The 26,283-nt window shown below is 45.2% G+C and overlaps 1 protein-coding gene across 2 annotated transcripts in view; it reads left to right on the plus strand.

The window, feature by feature from the left end:
• CUNH15orf52 (chromosome unknown C15orf52 homolog) overlaps window positions 1–26,283 on the plus strand; it is a 92,522-nt gene that overhangs the window by 61,464 nt on the left and 4,775 nt on the right. For both annotated transcript variants that reach the window (XM_019552321.1, XM_019552322.1), the window contains 6 exons: window positions 335–519; window positions 2,139–2,200; window positions 2,701–2,754; window positions 4,310–4,415; window positions 18,531–18,588; window positions 18,909–19,709. In XM_019552321.1, the coding sequence (XP_019407866.1) occupies window positions 335–519; window positions 2,139–2,200; window positions 2,701–2,754; window positions 4,310–4,415; window positions 18,531–18,588; window positions 18,909–19,688 (1,245 nt within the window). In that variant the 3' untranslated portion in view covers window positions 19,689–19,709. The remainder of the gene's footprint in view (window positions 1–334; window positions 520–2,138; window positions 2,201–2,700; window positions 2,755–4,309; window positions 4,416–18,530; window positions 18,589–18,908; window positions 19,710–26,283) is intronic.

Raw genomic sequence — 26,283 nt, forward strand, 5'->3', positions numbered from 1 at the left:
AGGACTCTGAACTGGAAGTCAGGAGGACTGGTTGCTACTCTTAGATTGGCTACAGGCTTGCTCTGTGACTTTTCCCCACCTCTCTGTGCCTTGGTTTCTCTGTGTTAACTCATAGAAATTATATGAACCTTTGTTCCTATAAGTGTGGAGGATTCTGGATGAAGTGCATTTACTATTATCTATGGAGCCCCACTCGGGTGCTTATCACTTTATAGTGGAAGACCCATTTCATTACAGATATTATTTCCACTTAATATGTACTTAATACTTCACTTATTAGAGTGTTCCTGGAAGGTGGTACTGTCTTAATGAACTGCTCATTTGCTCCTACTAGGAAGGAGGGAAGTCTTTGCAGAAGAATCCAGGGGATGTGGGTTTCACCATGACTGGACGGGAGCGCTCAGAATATGTACGGTGGAAGAAAGAGCGGGATCAGATTGACCTGGAACGACTAGCACGCCACAAGAATGCAAAGGGTGAATGGCGACGGGCGTGGGATGTAGAAAAGTCAGAGCACATGTAGGTCTTCCAAATCCCTGTGGTCCTTTACATGCTACAGGCCATATATGGACAATGCCAGGTTCTGGCAGTGGGACTTATGTCCTGATGGGGCACTGTGACCTGGCAAGAAGTGGCATATCAAAACCTTGAGGTTGATCTCTATGGATTCTACAGGGGGCCAGAGAGCAGTACAGGGAGGTATCTTGTAGCCCACTCTCTCTGTCACTAAAGAGAGGATGACCTCCCATTAATCCCACTTGACTTTTCAATGTCACATCCATGGACTGGGTAGGAGAGGGCTGAAGCTGTTCTGAAAGGGACAGTGTGGCAAATCTATTTTGATATTTCAAATGTTTCTCTCCAATCCCTTACCTCCTTTTCATTTCTGGAAAAAAGCTAACCCTACTACATTGTCCCTGTCTTGTAAAGTGAGCCCCATTTGGCATTCCAGTATGCACAGTCAGTGCTGGGATCAGACAGGTCACTAAAACAGTGTACGGAACTGTTGGAGAACACTTGTTGTGTATCTTGCAGAGATATGAGGTACATCCCTTCTTGATTTATACTTTTGTCTTGTCATCAACACTTGCCAACCTAAAATGCACTGGGCGGGGGGCTTTTGAATAAGTTGTATTACGTGCAGATGAGTGAAGCATTTGTAAGAGTGGGCCATTACATGTTCTAGGCTGAGGATCTTGCTCATGAAGACTCATTTCACACACTTGTTTTCCAAAAGGGCTTTATATAGGACAGATATGTAAGATGGTCTTTTGGTTAAGAGATATGATTGATATCTGAGTGATCTGGCTTTACCAAGCAGTTCCTATCTGATCAGGGACCATCACTTAGAAACTGATTTTTAGAGATGCATTGACTTCAAGGGAAATTTCAGAGCACCACTAAAAATTATTGCTGACAATTTATCTCAGTTTCCCTGTCCTTAAAACAGAAATAACAATCCTTACTCACAGGAGTTTGGTGCAGTTTAATTTATTAATATTTGTGAAGTACTCTGAGATCTTCAAATGATGTGTTATTAAAGTGAAAAAAGTAGCAGCTGGTTATTATTAGCAGGTAGAAAGTTGAATGTTTCTGGGCTGATATTTTTTGCACTGAGAGAAAGATTTTGGCTAAAAGGGCTAACAGAGAAGTTTTAACAAGTTCTTTCTCTGTCTGCTACATTGAACACCTGTTCCTATTCATGCTGAAGAAAGCCATATGATAAATTTTACAACCATAGTGATAAATGAATTAATCATATTTCTTTGACCATTTCCCATGCACTTTGCCCATACTTTCATTTCCTTGGGATTCCCCCTAGTCCCTGAGTAGCTACCAGTAGCTACCATTCTATCAAAATTATTGAGGTACCGAGATTCAATTGAAGACACATTTAGCATTTTTGTTGCATCTTAATCCTAAAATGGTTTGGAGGTCTCCTTTCTGCTCTAGGATCTCAATATATATCTTATTGTGGGGGATATTTTGTCACATGATTACAGTCTTAGTGACCTATTTGGTTATGAATCATGGAAGAGTATGTATGTAAGGATACCTGGCTGAAGACTTAAGCATAGGCTTTGCTTACTCCAGGGAGTGTTTTTTCTATCTGATGCTATCCTCTTTTTTACTTGCAGGTTTGAAGACAGCTTTGCTAAGGATGGGGACCCAATCTTGGATAATCATAGCAATAAAAAAGGTCAGAAAAGGAGATACTGGGCTCTGTTTTTACACTAATTAAACCTGCTCATGTGGATCACTGGTTTGTGTCAGCTGTGAGGCTCCTTGTAGAGTTTGCTTTCCTTTGGAACTGTGCAGAAGTGGCTTTGAATGCATGGTGTGGATCTTGACACTCTGCAAAGGGTTCACTGGATCTGAACTGTGCACATGAGTGGTAGTGCTCTCTGTTCCTCAGTATGGAGTGGGAGGAACAATAGCTCTGATTCAGTGTCTTGTCTCTGTATGATGACTAAGACCTGTTTGACTTCCAGAGGTCTTGTACTGCTTATTAACTTGTTTTCGTGGCATATGGTAGCTTCCTTATTAGGATAAATCTACCCCGGTTCCCATTTACAGGAGTGCATTGATGGAGTGAGGCTTTTTTGCTAGGACAAATCACATGAAATCCATGATCTCTGTTGTGCTCTCGTTGTATAACCCTACTACCCACTGCCTTTCATGCATGCTTTGTCCTTTCAGGGGGAAGAAACTCTAAGAAATTCCAACATCAGTCCTTTCCTTCTGATGGGAGAGGTGAGCAGAACCCCTGAACGACTCATTTACTCTCATTAGACAAACTGCTGTCAGGGGTCTAAGACATCTTGATCAAAGCTGGAGATCTGTGCTAGTGCCTAGAGTACTGTCCTCTTCAAGAATAGGTTAGATTTACAGTTACAGCACAAACCTACCAGTTTTTGGTATCAAATTAAGGGTTGTTACATGTTAAATGTTAAGTTACATTTGCCCAGGCACTACGGCAGTGAGCAGGGACAGCCCACAGACGCCAGCGTCGGTGTCAGCAGTGGCAAGCAGTGAGCGAGGACTGCCTGAAGACGTTGGCAGCCACATTGGCAGCAAGTGGGGAGCAGGTACAACCAGCAACCATCTGCAGAAGCCAGTGACAGCTTTGGCAGTAGCCAGTCTCTGGGGGGGAGGGGGAGCATGTGCCCCCCCTACTCATTGCCTAAGGGTGACAGCTAGAGAGGGTCGATCAGGAGTACCAGTCAGGGAATATGTTAGGGTTGAGAGGTGGTGGGAAGAAAGGCTAGGGACAGACATTACACATAAACTGGTTTAAGTGATCAGAAACTGTTTTAAACCTGCAACAGAATAGATGTTTGGTGCACATAAACCAGTTTGAAAATGGCTGAAAGCAGTTTGAGATGAAACTGTTTGAATGTAGTATCAGACTTAACTGATTTGGCTCAAACCAGTTTATGCAATGTTTGTCCCAGACCCCTTGCTGGTTTAAGATAAACCAGACACCCCCGGCATCCTGGCATGCTCCCTGGGCTGAGTAGGGCTCTCTGCTCTGCAACAGGGCTGGATCCTCCCCTCTGCTCTGGCTGCAGCTCCAGCGGGGCTGCTTCTCCCCTCCCCACCCTGCTGAGCAGGAATTCCCCCTTCCCCTCTGCCTTGCTGAGGATGTGTCTGTGTTTTAGCTAGCAGACTGCAAGCTGGCTACCTCAGTGCCAGTGAATCAACAGGCAGAATCAAGTAGCTGGTAATGTCCCCCTGTTGTTTTCTTAATTGGGTGATAAACACTGTTATCAATTCCCTGCTGGGCTAATCACAGCATCCTGCCAGAGCCTGGCCATACCCCACTCAGGTCCATGCTGTGGAAGGAATGGAGGACTGCTTTAGCGCCCCCCAGCTTCTAGCCTGAGCCACTGCAGGCATGTGCCTGCATTTCTGGGTTACCTGTTGTATTATAAAATGGGTTTAGCCCTAGGCAGGTTAGACTAAGCTCAAAAGGTGGAATCAATTCAGGTTCAGGCTTCTTGAATGCGTGTCCCTAGCCAAAAAGATGGTAAAGCTGCATTCTGGATCTGAGAACAGCATAGGAGAAATGATCGGTGCAAAATAATCCTAAACACCACGGGCTTTGGCTTTTATATGTTTGTCCCCTGTACACCTGAGGAGAGAGAAGAAAGCTGCCAAGTAGAATGCTGCTGGCTTTCTTCTATCTCTTATCACAATGCCAGATTCCATGGCTGTAGGAGGAGAGGGCAACGACAGAACCAGTTTACAGAGCAGATCCACAGCTGGATATACTGCCACCTAGCTCCTTGTGCATCCTGTTTTTCAGGTGGAGGACAACACAGTACAAACATAATTGAACCTGTTTCCAGAGGAGTGTCAGTTGTGAGCAGTAGAGCCAAAGGAAAGGATAGACTGACCGGCAGAGCTAGAAGGTAGGAGGAGCATAAACAGATTGCTGTGAAAGCCATGTCAGGTGCATCGCTGAAAGTCAAGCCAGATATTTCATTGCTTGCTCCATTTTGAAAACAGAGCTGGTACTGTCCCTGGGGAGTGCTTCACCGATCTAACTGTATCTTCATTGTCTATGACAGTGCTCAGCAGGGCATCTAGTCAGGGAACAGATCTCCTGACACCTCAGTAATATCGCCTGCTGAACTAGCTGCAGAATCTTCACTCATAGGTGTAAGGTGGGGCACAAATAACCAATGTATTAGACCTGGGAATCAAGGAGATCCTGCCAAACTGGGAGACATCTGTACACTCCCAAACCAGATCTGGCTGAGCATGTCCCAGACTGCTGTCTGGCTTTGCTGAGATTGTTTCTAGCGTAGCTGACAAGTAGAGTGACTGATACTTTACAGAGACCCTAGCCCTAAATCCTAAAGACTTAGCAGCCTTTAATAACAGATACATCTTGAAGCACATAGGCTCAATCTTGTGACTTGTGATCTTACTCTAGGGTCTCCTGTCCAGCACACCCTTCTGAGAGCTGGAACTCATAATCCAAGATATATCCCAAGACTCCATTCCCAGCTCCTTAGACTCCCACCAGTGCTTAAACATGCACTTCTCAGAATCACACCAGTGATGTCAGCCTTCTGGTTCACACTCTAACTGTTTAGGAGGCACCTGACTGCCGTAAGCAAACACAAATACAGAAAAGCTTTGCACAATGGTTTTGATCATATTATGGAAAATCACCTTCACTGGAGGTTTTCAGGTACTGCTTCAACCTCTGGATCTGCCTCTGGTTGGATATAGCATATCTAACATTTGTACATGGGTTTGGATGACAAGAACCTTGAGGTCTCTACCAGCTCTGTGAGTCTCTGATGATCATTCTACTAAAAGACAAAGTGCAAGAGTCAATAGAGCTCCAGAAAAACAATAAACTCCCTTAACACAAGCCTTCCTTCTACCTCACCAGTTCTTGGAAGCCCAGGGGTATCTGTTTACATTTAGTAAGGTAGACATGCAGCTCAGGATTAGTGTTCTTTGACAATTTATTTCTTCCTGTAACTAAACCCAGGTCCTCCTCTGCTTTAAAAGCATGCTCAACTGCAGTGCCTCCAGCCAGAAAATCCCTCTGCACCTCTCTGAGTTTTTCCTTTTCAGATCTTTTAACTATCCATTGTCACCTCTGTCCCTTTGTCTTGTTGCTGGTAAGTTTCCATTCACTTCCTTGCCCTTCTTCCTAGGACAGGAGGAAGAATTACCTTTCTCCAACTGAGATGAGCCAGTTGCCTCAAGGTGATTTAGATTCTGAGTTCTATACTCACCCTTGTCCTTGGTTTTGCTGGGATGTGAACAGGGTGAATATGGAGAGACCGAGTCTGTTATCAAGCCAGCAGTTCTCACAGGATGTGTTAACCTGGTATGATGTAGTGCCTCGTATAGACAACCAAGGTACGTCTACATGAGACATTTACTTCAGAGCCAACTAATTAGCTCTGCAGTAAAATGTCACCATCTACATGGGTGGCGCTATTAGGATGGAGTAAACTAATTAACTCCATCATAGGATAGTACTGCTTGACACAAGTACTATCCTATGGTGGAGTTTGCACCACCACGGTGCATGTATAGATGCTGATGGGGCTGGCTGGGACACAAGGGTGCTTCAGTGTGGGGGCTGCCTGCCGGCTACCTTCATGCACCAGCCAACCCCTCCACAGCATGTTGAGCTGGGTCAGAGCAGCCCTGGGCTGGCAGGCTGACGCCTAAGACTCCTTGCTAGCCAGGGCTGCTCTGCCCTAGCTCAACATGATGCAGTCCTGGACACACATGCAAACACAGTGCCTGAAAGCAATAAACTCTGTCACAAACTACACTGGAGTTTATTCAGCTGCATTAATTGCACGTGTAGGTGTGCCCAGTGTGGGGCTAGATAAACCACATGGAGCACCATGCTACATGGTCAAGCTGGCTTGTTCAGTGCTAGTACTGGTATCTCTACATGGTGCTGGAATGTGCTGTGCATGCATGCTGAAGTGACATTTTTATAACAACAGCCAGAATTCATAAACTGTACAGACAGATTCTGCTAATCATCCCGGAAACCCTGATCATGCTGGAGTATAGGAAAAGTGAATACAGACATTTGCGTTTTATACTTGAATGATTTTGCGTAGCTTCCAAAATTAGAAGACTTCAAGACGCATTACAGCTTTCCAGTGTTACATTACCTACTGGCTTAATAACAATTCTAATCTTAAAACTTAACCCACGGCATATGCCAGACACCAAAAGAACTTGAAATTCATTATATACCTCAAGCCTCTTAATTTACCAAAAACATAAAATGTGACTCTGTATTATATTCTTAATATAATCAAGTCAATTCTGCAATAACTACATAGTTAAACAGATGCATAAAAAGACAAGTTTCTTATGCATATTTCTAATACGTTATAAAATAAGTTACTGGGCTGAAGCTGAGGTGGTACCATGATGCTTGCTTTTTGTTTTTTGATATGTTCACTGAGGGTGATAGCATTGTTGAACTGAAGTTCAGTGAGTTAAGGTCCTAGCATGCAGTGTCTTAGCATATCATAGTAGTGATAGAGCTAGTGCACCAACATTGTGTCAAGTGTGGCTGCTGTTTTAATGCAGTTTTTCCTTGCTTGTTGCTATTTGTGTTGTGAGGAAATGCACTTGAGTGACTTTATCTTGTAGTTTGTGCTGGAATGTATTTATAGCATAAAGAAAGGTCCTGTTATGTCTTATCAAATCCAATCAGCTAGTCACACCTCTTAATGAAATTGCAGTCACTTGAATTGGTTAAGAATAATATAAACAGCCCAGTATTTTGTATAAGCTACATTCATTCCCAATAGCAGCTCTTTCCAAGAGAAAAGATGCTGTCACAGAGCATGTTTTACATCTTGAAAGATATAATAGCTACAGCCCCCCGCAACACACACACACTTCTGAATGCTCCATCTACCACAAAATCAGTCTGAGTTCCCAGATCTGAACAACCCCACACTTGAGTAAACATGGTTTCAGATCTGAAATTTGTGACTTAAGACATCGATTAAAGGCTATCTGCCAGGGATTATTTCTCTAACCAATTAAATATTACCATCTCTGAAGTAAAATACGTAAAATTGTTGAACAATAAGTGAGGAAGAAAACTCTATCCATCTAAGAGTGCTGGGAGAACTTTAGGAAGGTAAAAGGTAAGTACTCATTTGGCAGGGACATCCCTAATACCTCTAACTCAGTGGAAACTCAGGCCACAGTTATACATCATTTCTCCTGACCCCGGATTCAGCACCAACAAAATAAGTCCTGCCCACTTGCTCTCAGCTTTAGGCTCATCAGACACTACAGTTACTCAGAGCAGATGGCTCAGGTACAGCCCTGTGTGGCTTGAAGTGGAGATGAATGTGCCACACATTCCCAGCACTGCTCTCAAGCTCTCCCAAGACAGAGGGCCTGAGCATGTCTCGGGGACAGGCACACAGGCCTGCTCCAGGCTACCTACTCTACCTAGCTGCTGGATGCTGATGTGCCTGTGGTGGTGGAACGGGGAGGGATTATTTTGTCAGGAAGACCTGGTGTCAGGAGGGAGATTATTAGGCCTGTGCAATATGGCAAGTATTCAATTCGGATTGGACCAATTTGGAGGGACTGATTTGATTCAGTGATTCGAATCACTGTCCCGATTTATCTCGGACCCAGAGATTCAACCATAGACTTAACAGGCAGCAGTCCTCAAGGAGGCTGGACACAGCTGCCTCCAGCTCCCGCCACTGTACACTGCCAGCCCGGGAGGGCATGGGAGCAGGCGTGTGCCCCCAGACCCAGGCGGGGTGGGCTGGGCCAGGCTGTGCTCTGGATGGCTGGTGGAAGGCACTGGGAGCGGGGGCTCTGCCCTCCCACCGCTTGTCCAGCTGAGGGGGGTGGGCACGGGATACAGGCGCAGCAGCACTGGGAGCAGGGTCTATGCCCTGCTGCCGGTTACCCAGCCGGGGCAGGGGTGTTAGACCAATTGTCTTTTATCTAATACTACAGTTCATCAAGCTAGCTACCTGGAATGCAGCCCTGGCTCCACCTGCCCCACGGAGCACGGCCCAGCCCAGGCCACCCCACGCAGGTCTAGGGGCACACACCGGTTCCCATGCCATCCCAGACTGGCGGCGTGCAGGAGCGTGCAGTGGTGGGAGCCCCCCTCCCTGAGTCCTGTGCCCCCCCACCCTGGCAGGGCAGCTTGTCCCTGCCCCAGCCCTAATCCCTCCCTCACTGTAGGGATGTTGATCTGCCCACCCCCATGCCCCTTCCCTCCCCACTTCGACCACCACAGCAGACTTACCAGCTGGAGGCAGCTGTGTCCAGCATCCTTGAGGACTGCTGCCTGTTTAGTCTATGGCCAAATCTCCAAATCGCCTCCAAATCTCTCCAAATCAATTCAGAGGTTTCCAATTTGATTAGGAGCTTTTACTGGGTCTCCTGATTTGAGTTGGATTTGGAGATTCAGCCACTGAATCAAGCCAAATCTCCTCCAAATTGAATTGGCTACCGAAGCTTTGCACAGCTATAGATATGCAAGAAGTTTCATGCCTTTAAACCACCACAAGTAGTCTGGCCCTCACATCTCATCTGAAAGATTACCATCACATCTGAAAGATGGTTACAACACAGTGGGCACATCTACACAAGACATTTACTGTGGAGTAGACTATTTAGCTCTGCAGTAAACATTTCTGTGTCTATACATGCAGTGTGGGGCTGTCGGCTAGCCCCACACTGGAGCACCCTCATGCTTCAACCAGCGCCTCTGCAGCACTCTGAGCTTCTTGGAGCAGCCCCAGGCTGGCAGACTGATGTCTCAGATGCCCTGCAAGCCAGGGCTGCTCTGACCCAACTCACTGTGCTGCAGTCCCAGGCACCCAGGATCAATAAATTCTGGAGCAATAAGTGCCAGAGTTTATTGCATCATATTATTATGAACATGTAGAGGCACCTAGTGACTCCTGACATTATACTGGTGTTGGTTTAGCTCTGACGTAGAGGAAAAGCTACCACCTCCAGTATTGCCCTCTCTGCTGCCACCAGCACTTGAGCAGTTAAGCACTGCTCAGAGCTCTAAGCCAAACAGAAGAATTCAGTTTCCAAGACTCACTTTATAATGTACTATGATTTGTTCCTATAAAATAACATACTTGTGATCCCCCCTCTGGAGAGATTTCTGGACAACTTGTTGTTCCAAGAACAGACTGTGTCTTACTGAGGTAGATGCACATAAATCCCCCAAGGGCAGTTACCGTAGGAAGCTTGAATGGAACAAACACATTGTGTTTTCCATGTCTGTGCTACCCTGGGAACAGGAGTTGAACCATTACAAAGATCATTTTCTTCCTTTCAGCCTCCTTCTCAGCTGGGCCTGCTAGTTTTCATGACTGGACTTTTTAGGTTGTTTTGGAAGAGAGGAAGATCAGGGTGTTCAGCTCAACCCAACCCAACCCAAGCAGTTCTTGCCAACCCAAGCAGTAGTTGCGAGTCCTCCTTCACCTAGGACTCCTGTTCTCTAGAACAGTGCCTGCTGAAAGGTGCGGAGAAAGGACTGAGTTGGGTCCTTGCTTCAGAAATACCTTGTCTTGGGATACCTTCCTTGAGGAGTTGTATAAAAGACCTCTGACAACTACTTTGATCTGAATGGTTGGCTGGGAAAGCTCAGCTGCAGGTGCATTCTGCATCTGGAAAAACTAATTCCACTTGAATAAAATACTGTTTTGTGACTGGGGGCTGCAGTGTTTCTGCTCCAAGGGACAGAATAGCTTAACAAAGAAACTCAGATTTCAGGAAGGGTGGTTTATTTTGGTCAAACCTTGATTTTCACATCTTTAGTAATACATTTCTTTTCCCTTATGGAGAAAGGACATTTCTCCAGGTCATTCTGGGAGAGTCAGATGTAATCAAAAGGAAGGGATCTACGAAGTAAAGCTGTCAGCAAGTGCACTATGTGCCATGAGCCAGCTGCTCTGATTCTGCTCCAAAACCCTTGTGTGCTCAGTCCCTGCTCCCGGTCAATCAGGTATGAAGAGCCAGATGAGAAGGAATGATGATATTAGAAAAACCTAATAGCATTATAAGACTTATCTCTTCCCTATGTTTAATCTTTAATAAAGTCTTATCCTGGTTGGTGCTGATGTATTCCCGGTCTATGGATATGTATAAATTAGGCTCTGTATTGTTGGCTTCAGGCGCAATTATCATTAACATGGCATAAGCTAAAAATCAGTCACAATTCTTGAGCTGCTTATTGGAATGAACAGAAAGAGTTTATTTGTTTCCCTTTTTAGGCAGGGCAGTGTGACGACAGTATGTTACACTGTGCTCCACGCTCTGTGCTGAATGGCTGGCAAACAGGAATGGCACTAAAGGGCCATTTAGTCCAGTGTTTTCTCTGGCAGTGGCCAGACCCAGATGTCTAATTGCTCTACAGAGGGTAACTGTGAGTTAATTTGCCCCACATGTTCAGTCTCCTCCTCATTACTAATACTTGGAAATTGGTTTAAGATGCCTGAAGCTTGAAATTCAAGGTGGTAGTTAGTATTAAAAAAAAAGCCTTAAGGAGGTCCTGGACCTTTTCATTCCAAAGCAACTTCTTCCCATGCTACACTATCACCGCTGCCTTAAACAGGACTGCTTCAGCTATCTGTCATGCTGGTGGAGCTCAGCACAATAGCAGTGCTTCTCATGTCAGGGCCTCATCTCTGATATCTCATTCTGGTGCACATAAGCCTGAAGCTGGTCAGATGAGACTGAGATGTTTAATTTCTCTTTGCTGAGGCTCCTCGCCAAAAGCAAGCCTTGGAATCTCCTCAAGCTCTAGTTGCTTTTTTGCCTTTTCTGTTTCTCTAAAGCTGTGATTCTCAACCAGGTGGCAAGGTATACTGAGTGCCTTGAGATCCTTTTAAGGGCCGTGTGCTGTACTGCACAATATTAGCACTGTCAGGTGTGCAAACACCTACGTGATTCACAAGATAGGCCCAGAGAGGAATCCATGGTGTCAAAAGCATTCTGATCTATTGGGGTCCTTTGAGTTCTTTGCAATAGAAGAATTACTTTATTGTGTTTCCACAATCAAAGAAAAAAAATGAGTGTGAATGTTCAGAGCTGATATTTTCTGAGGAATTCCTGGAGTCTAAAAAGGGGTGCCTTGAGTAATAAGCTTGAGAACCACTTCTCTAAAGGAAACTTGTTCATTGTTGCCAAGAGCGTGCTGTATGTTTTGGGAACGTGATTTTTGACAATACCACTCTTAGCAACATAGGGTGGGTCCCCACATGCAGGAGTGTGTGCTTGTAGAGGCACAAACAGCAGTGGCACAAATTTGTGCTGCTACTTTGTGCCCCATCGCACATGTGCTTCAGTGCACAGCAAATTGTCCCAGGTAGAGGTAAGGGGGCTTGGGGCCGGCACCTGTGAAGGTCTCAGCAGTATTACCTGGTGTTCTGGTGCAGCAGGGGTGCAGATCTGGCATCACAGGGCCTGGCCAGCAGCCAGAGTGTTGCTCTGGGTGCTAGCCCTCCATTTGTTGTGGTGTATGCTATTGACATGTGGTCTGCACCACTTTTTTCCCAGGAGTATATTTTTTTGCTACTAGGATTTTCTGGTAGCATATTTTGCCACCATGCTGCAAATTTGCAGTGCAGCGCACATTTTCACATTCCCCACATGCTGTTTGTGGCGCCACAAAGTAGTTTGTGGCACCACAAACCACACGCCCCTGCACATGGGGATTGGCCCTATACCTAACTATAATGTTGTATTTACTCTACTGGAGATCCACAAATATGGGATTTATCAGGGGCCAAACAGACTTTATGACCTGGACATCTGCTGTGATGTATACCTGAATATCCTTTTTTAAAAATCAGCTGCTGATGCTTTGATCTTAAGGCACTGCTGTTTTGTGTCACGCCAAACGCTGGCTGGTTGGTATGTAATGCCTTAGCACTGCTGGGCTTTGCTTTTTCTGCAGCCAGGTTCTTCTGAGCACTGGAAAGCACAGCTTGTCATTCCTTATGTTAGGCTCGAATCAGCCTGCCTGTTTTCTTGGCCTCTGCTCAAATAGTGGCAGAGCCAAAACTAGGGGATTTTTTGGAAAGGTTTTAAAGCAAAAAAATCTTTTTTGTGGTGACAGTATTCCCTGTAAGACTTTCATCGTTCCTTGAACACTCCCCCTTTCTTTTGGGGGGTGTTTCTGCCTCAGGAGCCAGCCAACTAGTTTATTCAGCAGTGCTTTTAGAAGCCTTTGAAAAGGGTTATGTTTAAAGCCTATGCTTCAGAGATGTTGTTTGGCCCATCTTAGCCTCTAACAGCTTGTTCCTTCTCCTGCAGCAGTTTTAGAAGGTGTGTATTGTTCAGTGCATTTTTCTGACTCAGGTGCAGGGGGTTATGGCATTCTAGCATGTTTTAGAGAGAATAAAAGCATCTGTGGCTGCCATGGTTACACCAAGCTGTTCTTCAGGTCCGTATGAGACACTGAGATCCTATGTGACATTGTCCTCTTAAATGTGTCACTTTATCATTTTTTTCCTTTTTCTCATCTTTACCACTCCAATGCAGCTGATTTTTTTTCATGCTCATCTAGTTACTCCAGGGAATTTGGACCCCTCGCCTCATTCACCAGCTGCTTGGAAGGGGAAATATGGTTAATTTGGAGATAATATATGGAAAAGCTAGGGGGAGCACGTGGAATTGACACAAATTTCCTTCTTTTCATCTGCAGGACTGGGAGTATTACAGAAGATGTGGGCACAACACACTGACTTGTTGAAATGTAACCACATCCCCCTCACTGGCCTCGCATAATTGCACTGGCTTTGCATTCATTTCAGGATCAATTCAGAACTACTGTGTCTGTTTTCCCCCTCCACTGACCTTGTTTAATTACAGTGTCCCTTTCCCTGTCCTCAGGCTCTCTATTGATCCAGTAGTGGCCTGTTCTCTGGTTTCCAACCAGTCTCTTGGTGCAAAAGACTTCTCTGTGTTGTTTCTGCTCTGGTGACAGCCAACTGTGCTTGTACCTGTTCATCTGATTTCAAAATCCAGTTAAAATGCTGTTTTACCCTCTGCTATACATCTCCATTTAATGTTTTGCTGTTGTTATCATAATTTGCCACTGTGTGTCTGGGTCATGATCTACCCTCAGTTAAGTGCAGGCATCTCCAGAGAAACCAGTAGGGTTGCCTGAGTGCCAGGAGCAGTAGAATGAGGTCTTGTAATTAACTTATTCTATAAGGTACCGGGGACTACTTAAGAAATACAACTAACAATATGAAAAACTTGACGTAACTCTGAATATTTAAAACGCTATACAAATAGCATCAATCTGCATAAATAAACCCTAAGAAGAGATACAACTGAGTCAGAAGATGCGTCAGCCCTGTTTTATAGATGTGGAAACAGAGGCAGTGACATTAACAACCAGATTTCCAAAAAGAAAAAAAAAAGAAGCAACTTCTAGTTTTTGTTGGCTATTTTTGGACACCTGAAGCCTGACTGTCCAAGGTGCTGAGGGTCTTCAGCATATCTGAAAATCCACCTTTGGATTCTATATTTTGACTGCCAAAACTGATTTATGTGAGGCTTCATAGTACATGAGTGGCAGAACCAGGCATAGTGCACCTCAGACTTTGAAGTCCTTGAGCTGTGCTCCAAGTACTGTATGGTTCTAATTTACAGTGAAGTGTTTAAAGGATGGGTGTATCTCTGTAATTAAAATCAAATGCATCTTGGTTTCCCAATTAATCCCATTAGGGTTTGATTCAAGACCATTTAAATACTAACTCAGTGCTTAAAAGTGCATTTGCCACATTGCCCTCAGTGTACTGTGACATTTAGTGTCAGCGACGTCCACAGGGGGACTCTGACTCCATAGCTGCCAAGCAGCAGTTCTGCTCCCACATTAGGAATATTCTACTAATTTTGTGACAAGTGGTCATCATATCGGCTGAATGGAACCTAGTACATGAGAGAAGCACAGTTAATGAATTCTTCCATCCAGCAATGTCACATAGCAGTTACACATTTTCTTTGTCACTTTTTTTACTGTTTTTATCACCCTAAAAGGGAAATTTAAGTAACATGTTAGGTGTGGCCCTGAATCTTTTTGCATTAAGGCTACTGTACACTGCTCTAGCACTGTACAGGAGTCTTTAAATGGGTATAAATATAATTAGCTCCCACTTTAAGATCCCGTCAGGCTGACAAACTGGTGCAGAGTGGATTTTGTATAACTGCACGCTGGAGCCCCTAAGCATACTTTATTCACACAGAAATTGCAGTGGGTTACATGGCACACTATACCTGTAGGCCTGCACCCAAAATATATTTTTGGGTTGCATATTCTGGCTTAAATTTATCAAAGAGAGAACAAGCTGCTAAGTGGTGCACTGAACTTCAGAGTTGTACTGAAGAAGAATTCAGGCCGACATGCATTTTCCTTCTCACTTAGCTCAATGGGCAAGGGCCTGTTTTCCTACTGAAATTTGAAAATAAATAGGCAAGTGTTTCCTGGGATAATCACCACATGTCTACAGTTATCCAGAACCAAGGCTCTATAACTGCCAAGCAGTATTGCTGTCTATCAGAAAACTTCAGAAAAATCGAGGTGAACAAGGCCTGATAGTGCCTCTAATGAATCCCTAATCAAACAAGGTTCTATATATTGCCTCTGACATATGCTCCAGCACATCATCTTGTATAGTTCAAGATGACTAAGTAGTGGGGCATGCCCTTGTGTGACAAAACCCTAGGGCAGGGGTGCTCAACCTCTGTCCTGTGGACCATGCATTCGGATTGGGGCCACTCTACCCCAGCCACCCCCCTCCCCCGCATGTCTAAATCAGGGCTGTTCCACCCAACCCACCCAACTCGCCATGTCTAGATCAGGATTGGGCTGCACACCCCTCACATGGAGCCCCCCATGCTAGCCCCACATGCAGAATTGTGCCTACTTGGCACTGCCTATCTGGCCCATGGGGCAAAAAGTTTGAGCACGCTGCTCCAAGGTGTTGGGGTACTCTGAAAGATATACCCTAGGCTTGTGTAAGCGTATTAGTCCCCCGTCTGCTGAATGGGTATGCACAGGTTATTAATTTGCCCAGAAATCACAATTTATCACAGGCATTTCACTAAAGTAACAGAAAAACAAAAAGGTTTATTACAAGGAAGAACAAATAGTATAAAAAAGGAAAGGTGATCAAATGCTTTGACAACAGATTATGATAAAACAAAACTGGCCCTATGTCCAGACTACCAGCTAGACATCATAAAGATTCCTGCAAAATATCTCCCAAGGTCAACCTCCCCTCAGTCACAGCTAGCTCCCTCAACCAGGGATCTCCGTTCCCCCTCTCCTTGCAGGGTGCCCCCTCTCTTGCCACCCCCTAATGATCACAGCCTCTAGAACATTTCACTGGCCTGTCCCTGTGGTTCTGGGATACTTTGCTTTATAAATGCAGAGCGACACTTCATTCCGCAGTATTTGTTATCTATTTTTCAGCTGTGGAGACTAGGAAATGTCCTGTATTCATCAGCATATTGTGTAAGTCACTGTTATCCCTGAGTAATTGGGCTCTTCACCTTTTCCTCCATATACGGAGTTGCAGGCAGAGTTCTGGTACACTTGGGCCTTATCAGTGTTAGTAAAGCAAAGTCCAGATTATGACAGACATCCGAATAAGCAACTGGGATGTATTAATAGCCTAGTGACAAAATCTGTACTGGGAATTGGATTTTATAGGTTCTTTAGATTAGAATTTTAATAACCGACTTGGGGGCGTGTCTGCATGAGACACCACATCACCATAGTGACGAGGTACAGTGACATAGCATTGGCGGCCATGAACCATGATGCCAACGCTACTGTGCTGTAGTAGCTTGTTCCTACTGCACAGTAGGGTCAGAAACAGCCTGTGTGCCTCTGGGACTGAGCAGTAACAGTCATTACTGTGCAATCATTTAGTACTTGTGAAAGTACTAAATGACTAAAGTACTAAAGTAACTGCACAGTTGGGAACATGTGTAGATATGCTCAGTAAGATTTAGTGGCTTCAGAACAGCTTCTCCTGTCAAGGTAAGTGCTTTAAAGGTGCCATCAATATACAAGCAAAAGGTGGAATAAATCAGGTGTACCTGAACACATTTAGAAGATAAGTTGATACAAGAGTCAGTGATTGCAGAGGACATGATTTTTTTTGAAGTCTCACCATTCAGCATTACTTTATCAAGACGTGTTTGTGCAGGAGTTTGTACTAAAGCCAATCTGCATCCGTGCTACATGTTGAGTTGTACTTTCCTTTTGAAGGGGATGAAACAGTTTGGTTGAGACAGAGATTGAATTACATAATGTATGTGTGTGTGCGTGCATATGTGGATGGGTGTGGGTAGGTGGGCATTTGAATGAGATGGAGTTAGAGTCCCAATCTCAGTCCTGTTTTCTTCATGTTTCATGTATGGAGACTTTATTTCCATCAGAGACTGGGTTGTACCAGGATTGTGCAGTGCTTCTTAAGAGGACTAGGAAGGTACCTTGAGATTTATCAAGTAGGTGGGACTGGCTGGGTAGTAGGTAGGAATACTGTGGCAGGCAAACCATGCTCTCTAATCAGTGTAATATGTCCTGGGACCTACCTTAGATCTACATCCCAACACCAGTACAGTAAGAAGTGTTGGGGCAGGGTGAGATAGCATCTGTACAAAGTGTAGGAGGCCTCTGTGAAGGAAGGAGTGGAATGTCCCCCTTCTCATGCCAAAAACAACTCCTCAGTATGGGAGCAGTGTGGTTGAGAAGCTGACTGTTCATGCATCACATGCTCTGTGTAGGAGCAGGAAATATCAGAATCAGGGAGCACCAAGTAATTAATCTAGGCCCACCTCTACCATTTCCTTGAAAGCAAGTTGTTTTGTGAATTACTTTTCTCCTGAGCCTGTTCTATCAATTATAAATATTTTAACGCCCCAGAGATATTCTAGAACTATCATGGACTGAATTGGGAGAGGTGACTTTGATCCCTATAGAACAGGGCTAGGCAATGTTTTTTGGCCAGAGTGCCAAAAAACCCACAATGTCTACCTTGAAAGGTGCCAGAGTGCCAACATGCCAGAGCCTGGAGCAGCTGTTTGCAGCCTCCTAGTTGCAGCTGGGCCAGGGAGTCCAGTCTGCTTGCAGCAGGGCTTGCAGCCTCCCAGCTGCCTGCTGGGAGCAGCCTGGGCTCCATGGCTGGCAGCAGTGCCTTAGAGCCCGGGCTGGTGGTGGTGTGCTGAGGAAAATGGCCTTACGCCACTATGGGAGGTGCCAGCAGGTGACTTTTGGAACAAGAAATGATAGAGCCAGAATAGAGCTCTCCTGCTTTTGGTTCAGGAGGTTCAACAGTTTGGTTCAATGATTTAGACATCAGCCCATATAAAGTTGGCTTAGGCAACTCTGCAAAGCACTGCCTATATTGGTGCTAGGCAGTGCGGTGCAGAGTCATCTTGACCAATGCTGCACCTCTCAGTCAATATCATTAGCCTGGCCACTGTACTATACAAAAGCAACTACTGTCGGCGAATATCATGCACAGATCATTACAACTTCTCACCAAAATACTGCCTATCAGCATAAGAATATTTGGGGGCAGGGACTTGGTCAACCCAGCCATCTGCTTGTCCTACATCTACTATGTGAGCATCCATGGACCAGGTGAGAACTACTGCTGTAGAACAGACATTGAGAAGGAAGAACGTTATGGACATGTGCTGTGGCGTTCCATTTAGTAAATGAATCTACTAAATGTGTAAGCAGCCTTTGCAGTTGCTCTGTCTTGCTGTCCTGGAAAGCTGGGTCACTTCAGTCTCCAGTCTTTACCTCTCATGCCCCAGTCAAGAGTGTTTTGCAGTGTTTTGTATCACACAGTAGTTACCCATTCTGACATTAAATGGATGGCACTGACAAGATCCGTAGGGGTTCCTGTCTGTGACTTGGGCAGAGAGGGTTGCTTTGTCATCTGAAGAGCTGACAGCCCAAGTTCTGTGTTTTATTTTCACAGATGGGATGCAAAGGAAGGTGAGGACATGCCATTTCAAAAGGATGACCCTGATAGCCAGGTGGGTTTACAGAACATCTGTTTGACTCGTGCAGGCAAGCCTGACTACATACATGCTGGCTCAGGTAGGCTGGAGTCTCAAGACAAGGGAGCTGGAATGTTCATCTGCCTCAGTCACTGACCCACTTTTTTAAACTAGGGAAGTCCTTTAACTTCTCTGTGTTTCCATTTCCCTTCTGAAAGTTACGGTACTATTTTCAATAATAATACTTGAAAATTAAGATCAGCCTAAGGAAGCCTTTGGGAATCTTTACAAGGTAAGTACTGTATTGTTATTTTTAAAAACCAAACTCAGTGGGCTGTTCACATTTCTCATTCCAGGGCCTCACAAGCACTGAAAACCTGAAATGTGAAGTTCCAGCTGGTGAGGAGGAGATGGAACTCAATTGCCCAGCAGATCCAGAAGAGGATGGGCAGCCATCAAGCTCCCAAGATCATGGTGTCTTTTCATCACAGGGCCAGAAATGTGAGAAGATTTTGTCTGCACAGGACAATCAGAGGGAGAAACAGAAAGCAGCCATGTGTCTAGAAGGGGAGGTGTCTGTGTCTGGCATGGGTGACTCTAAGCCAGAGTCCAAGCTAAGCAAGCAAGGAATTGTAGAAGATAATGTTAAGAAGCCAAACACCACTGACACCTCTCAGCAAAACAAGTGCACAAGCAGCAGTACTTCAGAAAGCAGTACTACAAGCACTGGGCAAGCTGTTAGGCACAGCAGTAAGGAGAACATGTCATCACCCCAGGGAGACAGCATGGAAAAAAAAGTACCGTCAGAGAAAGAATTGATCAAGAACTCCACAGAATGCTTCAGCGGGAAGCCCAAAGAGGCAGCAGGTGGCAGATGCAATGGGGATAAAGGACTGTTGTTGAGAAGAAGAATGGAGGAGATGACTCAAAACACTCGCAATGAAGGACAAAAAATCACAAAGAAAGGAGGTGAGGCTGCTGCATGTGCTGAACTTAAAGGAGAGTCTGTCTCCCCAAAAAAAGATGCCTCAGACAAAACTGGTGTATCTGAACAGAATGGAGCAAAAATACAGAGCAGAAAAGGCGACCAGCCGGAGAAGTGCAATTATAAGAACAACAGAGAAACTGAGAATTAAAAAGAATGCATGAGATTGAAGGTGAGTGCACAGCCCCTAATCTACTTTCCAAGATATTTTAGTGATCCCACATCTGCTTAATTGAATACCATCATGGCATAGGTCCACAACTCAATTTTTGGGGTCAGCAGGGTAATTATTTATTAAAAGTGCTCATGCCCAAGTTCCTCCAGGGTTCCAAATTACATAAATTGACTGTGAAAATCTAAGTCTGCTCAGCGGTTTCCTGTCCTCTGGAATGAATGGATAAACCAGAAACTAAAGAAGTTTTTCTTATTGGTGACATGTAGCACTCACCAATTCAGGGGCTCAGACTTTGAAAATGGTCACTTGCTTTTGACTCTGTAGTGAACATGGCTAAAATAATTAGTTTCCTATTGGCTCCATTTAAAAAATACCTTTATTTGTATTATACATCCCTCATGAGAGCAACAATCTGGACATCAGGCCAGAGAATCATGAAGAAGGCATGTGGTTATGATACAAATCTGGGACCTGTTAAAGTCACTTCCTCTGCTAACTAGAGTCAGATGACATGTATAGAAACATAACTTGTCATTGAACAAAATGTATAAATCCCATTAATGGGACAATTGGAATAATAGGCTTGAATATGCAAAAGAGAGATATCGGGTGTCAGATTTCTGTGTCTTTGCTTCCCATCCTGGCTTGCCATCACTACCACTGTAACTTTGATATCAGTGAGACAAGGACATGGCCTTACATAACTGCTTAAATTAGGCCAGTCAGTTTGTTTAATGAATTATTGAAGTGTCTCAGCATGCAGTTTTCCCCTATCCGTGGGCACCTCCACTGAGGACTGTTCATTTCACTTGAAGCAATTGGCTAATATGTGAGTTGGACATTGCATATTTTTTTATAGAATCAAAAAAACTCTAACTGAGAAATCAATAAAGTGTTAGTAGGTTTTTTATTTGTCCTGTAGAGCTAAGTACAGACAATTGGGGGCATTAGGGGAGCTTAAATTGATTCAAAATGGCTGCCTTATGGCAGTAAGTAAGGATGAGGGGACTAGCAGGGGAGGGAGGGATTGGGGCTCCAGCAGGCTGGAGAGGATCAGGGATCCCCCAGGGAATGAGGGAATGGGGGGCAGGTGTGACCTGTAGGTTGTGGGGGGGCAGGCATGACTTGCGTGGATGGGGGGTCCCCCCAGCAAACCTACACCTCCATCCCTCCTGCTTCTCCCTGCACCGGAACTTACTTTCTTGGCTCTGGCAGCAGCAAACCCTGATAAAAGTGGCTGCACCCAGAGCAACTTGTGGGATGGGGATTGAAAGCACTGGCTGGTCGGGTGCCCAGGGGGTCATGGGTGCAAAAATAGACCAGTACGGAGCATGTGAAAAGAGCAGCCCCAGGGCTAAGGCCAGCATCTGGGTTTTCCTGTCCTGGAGTTGCACAGGGGAAGTGAACAGAAGTTCCATGCACCTGTTTAACCTGAATCAAATGAGTCTGATACTGCATAGATTGAGGTTTATCTTAAACCAGGTTCTGTGGTTTTTAGACTGGTTTGTGTGCATGGAACTTCTGTACCGTTACAGGTTTAGACTGATTGCCAGCCACTGAAACTGGGTCTGTAAGTGTAAGGTTGGCACTAGGATGAGCTAAGTTTAAATTGGATGGCCATTTTGAACCCAATTTAACCTAATAATTTAAACATGCATTAACTCTTTAACACAACATTTTAAGCAGTAATTATCAATCTGTGCTTAGATATCTCACTGCCTTTTACCACAAGGTCATACAGATAAGCAGAGAAACAAGTATGGTTTGTGAGTTTACTGATAAGTGAAAATACAGTGTTAGATCATGCCATTTGCATACAGGTAAAGAAGCTGTACAATTTATCTGTGCTGTTTCTGTAGAGTGGATTAAATGTTTGACTGTAGAACTGAAAGACCAAGTGCAGGTATGTGTCTAAGCAGTGTATTTGTGCAGTGTTCAGAAGAGCAGAGGTAAAGATGCGGGGTTGTACATTAACTCATGTTTTAAGGCACAGTGGGCTGAAAACTGCAGGGGTGGTGGCCCCTGCTGAGGCCACAAAGCCTGCCAAGTTTCAAGGAGGTAAGTGCAAGGGTTTGGGGAAAACTGCACCTCAAGCTGCAGACAAGCAACACTTGTGACATTGGTGACACTGTGTGTATTAAGGTGCAGCAGGGTGAAAGCTGCAGGCCTGCTAGCCCCTGCTGCTGCCATGAAGCCTGCCAGCTGTCGAGGAGATTGGTGCAGGGGGATTCTGGGGCCCTGCACCTCTGGCTGCTGTCAGGCAAAACTCATGACATGGGTGCTTGTGCAACTGTGTCTGTCTTTGTTGCGGGGGGGGGGGGTGACAACTGCAGGCCTGGCTGCTAAGCTACTGTGTTACCCGTTACCAATCAGTCAAGATTCACTCAGGGACCAGCTCAATACACAGTTGCTAGCTAATGTAACCAGTTAATTAGCAACAGTTCACACCTACAAAACCACAGACTAAGGAGAGGAAAGAATCAATACAGACAATCAACTGCCCCAAGACAGAGACAGTAAGTTGCACAAGCACCCATGTCATGAGTTTTGCCTATCAGCAACCAGAGGTGCAGGTCTTCAGAACCCAGAACCCCCCTGCATCTATCTCCTCGACAGCTGGCAGGCTTCGTAGCCTCAGCAGGGATTACCATTCCTGCAGCTTTCACCCTGCTGTGTCTTAACACACACAGGGTCATCTGTGTCACAAGTTTTGCCTGTCAGCAGCTTGAGGTGCAGTTCCCCCCAAACCCCTGCACTGATCTTCTTGAAACTTGGCAGGCTTTGTGGCCTCACCAGGGGCTACCACCCCACTGTGGTGTAATACATACACGTGACATGAGTTTTGCTTTCAAGAATTTGGGGTACAGTTCCCCCCAAACCCCTGCGCTGATTTTTTTGAAACTTGGCAGGCTTTATGCTCTTAGCAGAGGCTACCATCTCTGCATGTTTCATCCAAATCAGACACAGAACAACAAAGTGATCGATATTTAATTGATTATCTGTTATACCCTATGGCCAGATTTCCAAGGCAGCTTCGAAGTTTTGGAGCCGCTTCGGTTGGATTGAAGCAGGAACCTGGTCTGGAGCTCTGGATTGGATCCCTGGCATCTAAAATGGCCAGATCCGAAGCCAAATCGAATAGCTGCCTACTCACACAGGCCTATTGCTTAGGCCTCTGCTGGAGCACTATTCATTTTGGGGCATGATGTTTTAAGAAGGATATACAGAAGATCTAGAGGAAATCCAGAAGCAAGTGATGAAGATGATAAAAGAGATTGACATGCAAGCTGCAGGGGGAAATGCTGAAGGAATTTGGTGTGTTTAGTCTCAAGGAAAGGAGATAAGGGAGCCATGTTAGCAGTTCTTAATTATTTGAAAGGCTGCCGTAAGGAAGATGGAGAAAAATTGTTCTCTCTTGTCACAGAGAGCAGGACATGAGACAGTGAGCTGAAATTGCAGCAAAACAGATTTAGTTTATATCTCTGGAAAAATCTCCTAACTAGAAGAATGGAAAAACAATGGGACTAGCTTCCTAGTGAATCTGGAAAATATTCTTCTTTAAGTGTTTTTAAGAGACTGACAGGCTGGGATAGTTCAAGAACAGCAAATTCTGCATCTCTGCAGGAGGGGTTGATCTAAAATTATTAGGGTTCCTTCCAAATCTGTGATATGATTTTATAATGCCGTTGGGGGAGAGAACTCCCAACCCAGTAATGGAAATAGCTGGGTGTGAAATGTCTTTGGTTTTTTCACTGTATACTAAAAGAACCAACAGTACCTGCCAAATATGGGTGTCTGCAGGATCCAGGGTTAGAGAAAGCCAAAAGAATGATCATTCTGTAAGCCCCTGCATCAAATAGAGTGGTATATGCCATTGTTTATTACTTTGCAAAATTAAAGGGTTAGTGTCCTGATGCCAAAATTACCTTGCCAGTTTGCTTCCTCTTACTATTTGAAGAGAAATTTCTCAAGAAATAGTAGTCAGCTCTGAGTGAATTGGCCATAATCCATTCAAAGGGCTGCAGGCTTGTGTCTTGTGAGTAGTTTTTAACAGTTTGACGTCAATGCATAATCTGATTGATCCAACATCAGGCCAATATAATTATGAGATTTATCACTTTACAGAAGAGGCGGGGGGGGGGGGAGTTCACCCTATGAGGCATCAACAGCAATGGAGTGAGTATTCTTTTACAGAAAGGACTTTATTCATGTGATGGACTATGGGGGTTTCAGTTATACAAGGGACTTGCTTCTTGGAAGGACATTGAATGGTAGTGTTTCAATGAAGCCCCACATGTCCCAGCAGGAAGATTTTACCATGTTCTGTATTAGTGTTCATTGCCAGGATTTGCAATTGAGAGTTTAATCAAAAGGTTGATTTGACAATACACCAAGTGTCATACAAGGGTTTGAATGCTGTTGAGAAGGATTGGATCTGAAGCAAAAGGAAGCACAGGAAAAGGAATGCACTGTCATAAAAAACACTTTGAAAACTGTAGGTGCTTTAGTGCAATGGTACAATAAACAAGGTACAAAAATTATGAATAGGGGAATCCTGGACTACTGGGGAGAAAAGTACAGTACTGAAATGGAAAGTAATCAGTTAAATCCAATAGTGGGTCTGATCAGCATTGAGGAGTTATATTCCAGAGGGGCATAGGACCATTGACTAATGAAAATTATCTCAACTACTACATAGGAAACTTTGATTCCTTTTTTGGTCCTAGTCTCTCACTCCTTTGAGCAGGATCATTGCAGAGACAGTATGTTTGGCAATCCTGCCTGAAATGGGCACAGCTCCGACTAAAGGGGATCAGTAAGTTTACCATGGAATATTTTAGTTAGGATATACTTATCTGTTGAAAGTAAAAAAATAATGGATATATGTCAATTTTGACAAACGTCTGTATTAAGTGGGGGAAGCAGACTGGAGCATTGTGTATGGTTAAAACATTCCATTTAAGAACAGAGCATTTTGATTTTCAGTTTTGAAATGACTTTTTATTTCAGATGTTATACATATGAAACTTTAAAAAGTCAAAATTAGAACAGAATGTTATGACTTTATTAAAACAACATTATGATGTTATCAAAATTTTTCTGTGAGCCAAAAGTTGATATTTGTATTTTGGAATTTTGTTTCACAGGAAATGTTTTGATTATTTTTTTTTTCATTTTGGAACAGAATGACTTTGAAACTGTGAAATTTCCTGTGAAATGGAAAATCCCATTTCTGTAGAGATCTAATCCTGTCATCTTTTTAGCTGATAAAGGAATAGCCTGAGCTGGCTCTGAATAGAACAGGGGCAGGCAATTATTTTGGGCGGAGGGCCACTTACCCAGTTTTGGGAAGCTGCTGAGGGCCGCATGGGTAGCCCCACGCCTTGACAGGTGCCCCACCCCCTGGTCACCGTCTTGGGACCAATGTCCCAGGGCCAGCACCAGTGGGGCCCACAGCGGGGCGCAGGCTGACAGGGGTCTGTGGAGCCGGGCTGGGATGCTCCAGCAGCGAGACGGGACAGCTGGCCCGGCTCCATAGAGCCCCTGCTGGCTGAGACCCTGTACTCCTGCTGCCCCGCTCTGGGCCCCACCAGCACTGGCCCTGGGACACCAATGCAGGCCACATGCTCCCACTGACTCTTGCACCCACTCATTCCCAATGCCCCCCAACCCTGCAGTACAGGTGGGGGGCAACATGCAACCCCAACCCCCTGCTTGCTGGCAGGAAAGGATCTGGTGGTGAGTGCAGGCAGCAGCAGCAAACACTGTTTGGCACGGCAAGTGGGGGGGGCCACTTTCCTCTGTGCCGAGCAACTGCTGCTGCCACAGCACAGCCCTGATGGGTAAGCCCAGAGCCGGCGTGGGGCCCAGGCTGTCAGTGGGGGTGGGTTACAAGCTGGTGGTGAGCGCAGGGAAAAGCAGCCCCTCCCCTGCCCTGTGGCTAGTGATCCTTGCTGCAGCTGCTCACAGCCCATGTGGAGCTGCCTGTGCCTGCTCAGGACAGCCCTACATGGGCTGCAAGTGGCTGCAGCGGGGAGCGCCAGCCACAGGGTGGGGGAGGGGCCTGCGCTCAGCAGCATCTCCGTAGCTGCTCAGGGTCCTGCCTTGCCCTTCCCTCCCCCTTTACCTGAGTTTTTGGTGCCAGTGCAGCCACATGGTCCCAGGCCAGAAGCCCCTACTGGGGCTTCCAGCTGGGGTGAAATGGGGTGGGCCCTGCTGTTGCAGGAGCCTGCTGGGGCTTCCCCTGGGTCCTACTACCCCTGGCTCCTGTCATTTTTGACAGGAAGCAAGGATAGATAAATATAAATTTTCTAAATTTCTAGGGACCCCATGGGCTGAATTGAATGGCCTCACAGCCTGAATCCAGCCCATGGGCCATATTTTGATGCCTCTGGAGTAGAACAACATATGGCCCACTGAATACGACTGTGGCTGTCACAGGAAGAATGCATAGCAGGAAGAGATCTCATGAGCTCTAGAGCGACGAGGAGGATTCCCTGAAGAGTAAATGATTGGTTTGTTTTTTCTGAAGAGTTCTATGCAACTGAATGGATGCTCCTTTCCATCCACC

The sequence above is a fragment of the Crocodylus porosus genome, unplaced genomic scaffold (genome assembly GCF_001723895.1).
Source record: "Crocodylus porosus isolate Cpor-Errol unplaced genomic scaffold, CroPor_comp1, whole genome shotgun sequence".
NCBI lineage: Eukaryota > Metazoa > Chordata > Crocodylia > Crocodylidae > Crocodylus > Crocodylus porosus.